The sequence below is a fragment of the Dendronephthya gigantea genome, unplaced genomic scaffold (genome assembly GCF_004324835.1).
Source record: "Dendronephthya gigantea isolate DGI-Jeju-01 unplaced genomic scaffold, DenGig_1.0 000024F, whole genome shotgun sequence".
NCBI classification, from domain to species: domain Eukaryota; kingdom Metazoa; phylum Cnidaria; class Anthozoa; order Malacalcyonacea; family Nephtheidae; genus Dendronephthya; species Dendronephthya gigantea.
In genome coordinates, this window is record NW_021163034.1 from 1,506,098 (window position 1) to 1,515,000 (window position 8,903).

The 8,903-nt window shown below is 38.1% G+C and overlaps 1 protein-coding gene across 2 annotated transcripts; it reads right to left on the minus strand.

The window, feature by feature from the left end:
* On the minus strand, positions 1–8,722 carry LOC114522747. Of its 2 annotated transcripts, XM_028543488.1 has the most exons (10): positions 8,578–8,722; positions 6,820–6,895; positions 4,647–5,030; positions 4,146–4,226; positions 3,112–3,225; positions 2,575–2,707; positions 1,991–2,232; positions 1,312–1,494; positions 859–1,173; positions 1–822 (listed from the first exon to the last, which is right to left on the minus strand). In XM_028543488.1, the coding sequence occupies exons 1-10, from the start codon at positions 8,578–8,580 to the stop codon at positions 305–307; spliced, it is 2,049 nt and encodes a 682-aa protein (XP_028399289.1). In that variant the 5' UTR covers positions 8,581–8,722; the 3' UTR covers positions 1–304. The 2 variants fall into 2 exon arrangements, with proteins under 2 accessions (XP_028399289.1, XP_028399288.1); XM_028543487.1 differs by having other exon boundaries at positions 1–1,173.
* Between the last annotated feature and the right edge of the window lie 181 nt (positions 8,723–8,903).

Sequence of the window (8,903 nt, forward strand, 5' to 3'; positions counted from 1 at the left end):
AATGAATATGCATGTATGTATATAAGACTGACTATTTATATGTATACATTATCCAATGCTTGAAGCATCTTGTGTCCTGTGAAAGTATTCTCTCATGTTTTATATGTTTGTCATATATGTGCATCCCAAAATTATCCTAAAGACGATTTTGTGTGTTTTTAATTCTTTACAATTTTCAAAGACTACTTGCATGCTTACAATAGCCACCTACTTATAATACCTTAAAATGCGTTATAATATCCCCTCTCTATACTGTTATAAGATTATTGTGTCTTAACTTAAGTTTTAAATTACAGTACGATGTCTAGAAATAAATAGTGTTTGCTCTTGTATTTTCTTGAACTCCGACCCTCTGTTGCACCTTTTCATTGTTACCTTCAATCCCCTTGAAATCTTCAAGGGGGACATCAATTTTGACATCGCGTGTTATTCCGAAGCTGGATCCCTTTTCCACGACTCTTTGGGTGTTGCTTTCTGTGACGACAGGTCCGCCGACACGACCCTCACCGACCACATGTTCACTGACATCACTCTCCCCGATGATACGTTCACCGACATCACTCTCCCCGACGACATACTCTCCGACATCACTCTTTCCGACGACATACTCTCCGACATCACTCTTCTCGACGACATGTTCTCCGATATCAATCTTACCGACGACACATTCACTGACATCACTCTCCCCGGCGACATGTTTACCAACATCACTCTCCCCGACGATATGCTCTTCAACATTACTATTTCTGACGACACGTTCTCCGACATCACTCTTTTCGACGACTTCTTCTCCGACATCACTTTTCCCGTCAACTCGATCTTCGACATCAAATGGATTTTCTCCGAAAAAAATCTCTTTGATCTCACCCGCGTAAATTTTTTCGTTGCCTTTTTCGCCAAAGTCACTTTCCTTTGCCTTACTTTCTTCTTTAACATCGCTCTTTCCAACGTCAGGCTCATGGCTTTTTACCTCTTCCTGTGCCTCGATATCGCGTGGTAACCCAACGTCGTCGTCATCTGACATTTTGGAATCCGGTTCTTGTAATTCGTCCCCAGGCTCTGTGCGAATGGCAAGTCCCGGATAAGGCGGCGGCTCTCCGTTTTCTGGCTCTTCGACCCAGCGAACGTCCTTTGAATCTGGAGAAACTGGGTACGTCTCAGGCGAAGCCATCACTAAATTATAAAAAGTGCTCTTCAAAACTGCGGTGAAAAGTGAAATCTCTGTATTTCAGTGGAAGTCAAGTTTGTATATGAACAAAAGGTTTGCTTACATTTCGAACTTTTACACTTTTTAAAATTCCATATACCTACCATCGTCATATGAGGGTGGAGCCTTCTTCTGGATAGCATCGGGATTGCCATTGAGTATATCAGAAAGCACTTGAAGTTCCGTCGAGTTTTTGGATCGCCAAATTGCCAGTAGGGTCAGTCCAAAAAGTAACAATCCACATACTGTTCCAATTATCACTCCAGTAATCTTTATTTCCTTTTTCGCTAAAAAAGGCAATGAAATCATTTATTCTGATATCACGTTGCAATCAATCAATAATTAAGAAATAGAAAACATTTTCCTTGTTTCTACACAGTTATAGAAACACGCGTGGGAGTTTGGGAGAACGAGAAATAATCAGTAGGAAAACGAGCCCGTAGAGCGAGTTTTTCCACGCTATTTCGAGTTCTCCCAACTCCCACAAGTGTTTCTATAACTAGTATAGAATATTTCTATTTCTTCAGTTATAATATAACTCAATAAAAAGGTTTTGTACAAATATTATAATTCGATTCAATTACAAATTCTCATTACATTACTTCGCTTGTTCTTGACCAATCAGCAGCGCGTACTATAAATGTTATATTATAATGTACATTGTTTCATAACTAGTGTCGAAATTCGCCGTATCTCAAACAATCGTTCACTTCTAGCGAAAACACCTGCCATTTTTAAAGCCACTGCATAATACGTTGCGGATAAATTGAAAAAAAATCGTACCTGCAGGTTGTTGATAAACGCTGTAAGATGCATTGAATCCTTTGTTATTACCATCCTTACTGCCACTCTTAAATTCTACTCTTAGTTCGTTATTTTTTGACAAAATCGGTTTGTTGAAAAATCTGGTATCATTGCCACAAAACTTATGAAGCTCTCCTGACCACTTATTAATCCCATCATAAATGGCGATATAATCTTCAGTGCATTCACTTCCGTTTTTGGATTGTCCAAGATCCAGATCCCTAAAACGAAAAAGAGCAATATCATTGTTCGCTTTCATTTTTACTATTTTTTGAGTTCTATTCTCAAAATATATTCTCTAGGGCTCGGCTGATAGCTTGGCTTTTTTATTGAATAAGGCCAGTTGGGGAACTAGTGATCGCTCTAAACAGATAAATTTATGCCTTGGGAAATATCCGGAATTCGAAATTGTCCGGGAACCGATCACGAGGTCGTTTTTTCGTGAAACTTCGACCCCTTACCGGATAACTTATAATAATTAGTGTATCACTATATTACACTGTTTTGCAGAGTTCTAGCAGTTATCAAGCTGTTCAAGAACATGATTCGTTTTTACGAAGAACCTGAAAATCAGTTCAATTCTCTTGTTTGCATCAAGTTTGATATCGTAAATGCATTTCAGATTCTTCCTGTACTTTCCAGGATAATTGGGAGACTTGAAACCACCAGACTCTTCTTCGAAAGTCTTGTCCACATCTGAAATTGTAATGCCATATTACTACACATGGTGTTATTTTATATTTTACAAGCAACTCTTCTGGCAATGCTCTAAAACGATTTCAAATCAAAATTGCATTATCTTTTACATTTATTGTATTTTTGCCGAAACGGCAATTCTATACTTTGGGGAACAGGGCATTCTATGGTGTTAGTATTTCTAACCGAGCACTGTCAAACTGACTGACTGGGACTGAGAGCGGACATGAGGTACTACAGGGATGGTTGGGGGTATCTTGTCTAAGGAGATTTAAGCTCCATTTGATATAATTCTAATATTGATTCAATCGGCATGTTTTAAACACAATTCCTTGGTTAAAGTTTACCACAAATTCAGGATAATCAACTGTGATTAATGTTTGCAAACAATAGATTTATTTTACCTAGTTTTGGGGTTGCCTTAGGAGGTGTTCGTCGCCCGGAAGGTGTTCGTCGCAGGGGAGGTTTTCGTCGCACGGAAGGTGTTCGTCGCAGGGGAGGTGTTCGTCGCCTGTACCCTGTATAATATAGTTTGTATTATAAAAATAGCCATTTTTCGCTTAAATCAGTGACGGACCCAGCATTAATCAAAATCAACTACTGCCGCACAATTTAAAATTCAAAATATATCCTGCATAGCGATGCTACTCAAGTGAAGTCAAATAATACTGGAGTGATAACTGCTTAATAAAGTCCAGTTATTGGGTGAAGCCAATTGGAATAATTGGAATATAGATTGCTGATTATGGTGGTAGCCGCGCTGAAAAACACGCCTACAATAGAACTGAGGAGAGCATCAAGGAGTGAGAAATTCCGTGAAAATCGGATTTTGGGCATAAATTGGCTAGAAAAGTACATTTTTTAAATTACCGACTTGAACAACAAATTTACTCTTTCTAGATAGATCTAAATAATCCGCATCATCTTACTGTAAAAGCAGGCGAGGCACCAGCTTTGTAGTTAAAATATCCGAAGAATTCGAATAGTTGAAAAACTTCAACTAGCCTTCAACTAACAAAAAATGGGTTTAAGCCTTTCCACGTTCAGGAAACTTGTTTTCGCACTGGCTGGCGTCATAAGCCCGGCTTAAGCCGGTTTTCCACTAGCGATAATTTTCGTGCAAAGGGACTTTATTCCTTTGTATTTGAGCAATTTGTTCCAGATGGTTGCAGTTGAGAGCTCTGGAACAAAAGAAAAATGTCGATTCGCGCGAAAAATATCGCTAGTGGAAAACCGGCTTTACACTACACTCGATTTATTGGCACGGCTAAAATAGGTACCCGCTCCCATTTCATCTGTGCTCGGCCTTTGCTTTGATAGCCTGAGCACTAATAAAATTGGGTACAGGTACCAATAGTGTAAACGGGGCTATAATCTCCCAGAGTTGCCCTCCAAATGCTGGAAGGGGTTATAACAGAGTACAGTGAAGATAACATACCCCCTGGCCACCACCGGTACCATTCTCGGCAACGTTTGGATGGTCGATGTTTTTCCCAAGTTCCCCAGCAAGGATCGTAATCTGCAAAACGAATAGCTCTGATGCTGTGACTAAAACTAGGACGGAAGATGCTTTGATGTTTTTCAGTGCATTGCAAAAAAAATGATAGGGGGGAGGGAATGTCCTGGAAAAGGCTGCCCACGTGACCTGAATACTCCAAAACATTTGGAGTCACGTGGAAACACAGTCACAAGGAAAGCTCCCTTAAGGCGCTGTTATACGTTGCAATTTTTCCTGCAACTTGCAATCCAATTCTACTTTTGAGAGATGTAAATTTGGCAACTACCAAACTTTTGTGATTATTACACTCCATGGCGTTTCTTACACTCACATTTGAAGACTAGTCATTAATTTACATCTCTAAGTAGAATTGCGTTGCAAGTTGCAAGAAAAATTGCAGCGTGTAACAGGGCCTTTAGTTATATTCATCTAATTTCTTACCGTCATCCTCATTAAATAGTTTATATTCAAGGTCAATTGGGCCATCTGAAGACTCGCTAACGACTTTAAGACAATCGGATTTTGACACCCACCGCACTGGCCACAGATAATCACATTCATATTCAACCTTATCACTAGTGCCTCTTCCTTCGCAACCTTCGTAAACTGTTATCTCGGGATGCGGATATTTGCATCGCTTCCCCAGGCAGAGAAAATGGAAGTCGTCGTATCCTTTGCACTGGTAGTAGGTATTCAATGAGAGGTGAACATTACCGTTTTCTGCCTTAAAACATGTGATCACTTTTTCTTTTTCTGTTTTTTTAATTTTTACTTTGTTCCAGTTGTGATTAGTGACGTTTATGATACGGGTGCAATTCTGGCTGGCTGAAATGGTAAAATTGTCTCAGGATGTTAGAAAAACAATATAAAGTTGTCTATCTTTGAGCAGATAGATTCCTTATATATCCTTGTAAAATGGAATGCTCTACCAAAACAAATTACTCCTGTTGCGTGGAAAAATCTAGTGATTTATATACGAGTGACTGATATCCATGTTTTAACCGGTACTAAAGATTTATGTGAAAGTTATATTTCAGTATAGAGGCTATAGTTCGGCTGTTCAGCTGGTGCAAGATATGCTCAGGACAGTCCAAATCCATACTTGTCCAAAATTGCACATTCGCACTTACAGCAAAATTAAAAAATTTTTCAAGGATTTTTACTCCTAAAATTTTATAATAACTTGTAGGTACACCACGTAAGTATTAAATACTGCAAAGCTTTCGGTCCGTTAACCCGGACCTTCATCAGTGCAATTACTTGAATACACGTTTGCGCGTCACTTAAATATCATGTTAGTCGTGATTAGTTTGCTCGCGCTATTAATTAAACGGTTTCATTTAATTAAGTTCTAATTAATGCGCGCGCCCTAGACAAGTATTTGACTAAGAGACACCGAAAAGAGCACGCCACGTACTATTAAGTGGCTTTCCCTCTTGGACGATAGTTTGATGTTTATAAATTTCAATAGATTCTCTCATTTTACGAGAGACAGTAAACTTATCGTTTGCTAAAATGGTAGCATCGTTCCATTTAATGCGATGATCATAAGTCCATGCATGGTGAGCTACTGCAGACTTATCCAGTTTACCTTTCTCGCAGTTCGTCTTATGTTCTTTAAGACGTATTGAGAGATTTCTACCGGTCTCTCCAATGTAAACCAAACCACATTCACATGGAATGCGGTACACACCAGGTTTCTGTTGTTCATCGACGCCATCCTTGTGTGTGTAAAGAGCGCGAAACAATTTGTTATTGCTAGAATGGTAAACTTGTATTCCAACTTCTTTTAAAATCCTAACGATTTTATATGAATACGTCAAATACGTCTTACGTCAAATACGTTTTTTCAATACGTCTTAAAGAACATAAGACGAACTGCGAGAAAGGTAAACTGGATAAGTCTGCAGTAGCTCACCATGCATGGACTTATGATCATCGCATTAAATGGAACGATGCTACCATTTTAGCAAACGATAAGTTTACTGTCTCTCGTAAAATGAGAGAATCTATTGAAATTTATAAACATCAAATTATCGTCCAAGAGGGAAAGCCACTTAATAGTACGTGGCGTGCTCTTTTCGGTGTCTCTTAGTCAAATACTTGTCTAGGGCGCGCGCATTAATTAGAACTTAATTAAATGAAACCGTTTAATTAATAGCGCGAGCAAACTAATCACGACTAACATGATATTTAAGTGACGCGCAAACGTGTATTCAAGTAATTGCACTGATGAAGGTCCGGGTTAACGGACCGAAAGCTTTGCAGTATTTAATACTTACGTGGTGTACCTACAAGTTATTATAATTACTAAAGTCGCCATGCAATCATACAAGAAAATTATTCCTAAAATTTTGTCTATAAAACCCAATCAGCTGTGAGGTTTTTAAGAACTTTTCTACCTTTATTAATTTTCCTATTTTGAATAGGTTTTTTCTGTATATTAGTTTTAAGTGACTGAATTATGCGAGGTTCATTTTGTGGACCAAATCAAATACTAAATAATATAATGAAGGATTGAAAGGGGCTTCTTTGGATCACTCCGTATAGCACGGATATTAGTGCTGTAGCCTTTGACATTATATGTGTAAATGCAGTATTGCGTTTTACTTACATTCATTTCCGAGTGATAACGTTGTTAAACTGAGAAGAACTGGGACCAGTAGTGTCAAAAACATGTTTTCAAACAACTAAAAAGATATAGGTCGATTTTTACTGGAGTCTGAGAATTTTTAAATATAGCCGGCTTGGCAAACAAATTATTCAAGTGCATGAGTCCTTTTGGGACTCTATTGCATGGCGTCAGAAGATACGAGATATCGGAATAAGGAATGAAGCAAAAATTTTAAGCATAAAACATTGCTATTACATGGGAAAAGAAATGCAAAAAACTTTGTCGTTCTGAGAATATATCATCGGCAAACAACGGTGAAAAAAAGACATTAAAGGCAAGATATGGAATATTCGAAAATATTTTTCGTTGGCTAGACAGGAGAATCAAGTCTTCTTTTGGCAACTCCTCATATTTCGTAAACATGATCAAGAGAAGTTACTTTTAAACCGTTTACCAAATATTTATTATTAACATTATATATTATGAATATGATACAGTAACCGTCCCAGGCTTTTCACGGTTTCTACGCCCTTGCCCAGGCTCCAGGCGCAGCGCTTCCGAATTCTGGAACCTGTTTTAAGGAAACTTGTTAAACAGGCCCAATCAAGTTTGTGAAGTAACATAACCAGATGATGAACCGCCTTTCTTCATTTGCATTTACAGTTGTATGAACAACAAAAATAGCGCCGGCAATGTTTAAGTGGAACTGTCAAAATATTTGTGAGCAAACCACTTGGTTTATCTACGACACGGGAGGCATTTTACCTGGTTATTTTGTGCCTTGGTTTGCCATGGCAATAGTTACCTTCAGAGAGCAGAATTTTGTGGCAAAAAACTCATATTTTGCTTATCAAAGCATATCCGCATGGACAGTAAACTTAACTTAAAGTTAAAGCATTAATATTCAACTACGACTAGGCGCAGCTGTTTTTTGTACTGCTAACATTCGTCGTTGATTATACAAGCCCATTTTTCATTAACTATATATATATTTCCCACAACGCGAATTTATTCTTTTTCCCTTGGGTAATTTGTTCCCGATCTGTGCTGTTGATAGGTATAGCTTGCCTTGAAGCTAAGAAGAAAGTTGTCGCTTTGCGCAAAAAATATCCGGCTCTAGGGCAAACCATGGCGTAATTTTAAATGCGTTGTAGCTAAATACGAAACTTGTCAAGTTCAGCAGAATACTCTTTTTGGCTAGTTTCGAAAAAGAACCGCGCTTATGGAGGACTGAGTTTTCGATTTCTTGTTCCAACTTTATTTGGAGGGAATCTACTATTGCGTTCTAGGCTATTATATATAGAAAATATATTTTGTTGAATTGTTGCATACAAACTCGGCAATCGCCCGATACTCGAACATACTTCTTCGGACATCACACATGATCATGCATTAGCTTCGATAATTTATCAAAAATATATTCTATTTTACTTAAACAAAGTAAACTGACTTTGAATTTAAGTTTCGGAGTAAAGGCAGCTTTCCACAAGGCGAAATTTTTCGATCAAACTAAATTTTTCGCTCAATTTTCTTTTCAATTGTGACCTGTGAAGGAAATCCGCTACGGTCGAATTCTCACAATTGCTTGAAAAGAACATCAGACTAAAAATTTCGTTCGGTCGAAAAATTCCGCCTGTTGGAAAACCGCCTTAACGAGCGTTAAGTTCTTTATAAACACCGAGTAACTCACCATAATTTACGACATTATAGACACCACAAAAGATAATAATCTTAGAACGTACAAGAAAATAAGCTTACCATAGTTTTTTTGTCGTATACTTGCTGTTGAGTTTAGCGCTGAACGACCGTCGCAAAACAACTGTCTCTTTCTCAAGGATATAAACTTTTGGCGTTTGAATTATTAAAGATGCGAACCTCGTATATTATGTGTCGCATGTATACGCATATATTTGTGTCGTACGACGTGGGTTTTACATTGTATATGTCAAGTGCAGTCTGACTTTGACATCAAGCAATGTATATGTTAATCAGCCCATCAAGATGACTCAGAACAGCTGTTTTCGTTCAAAGCTTTTTCTCTACGTCCATCATTTAATGCTATAGATGCATGGGGTGTGTTCTAA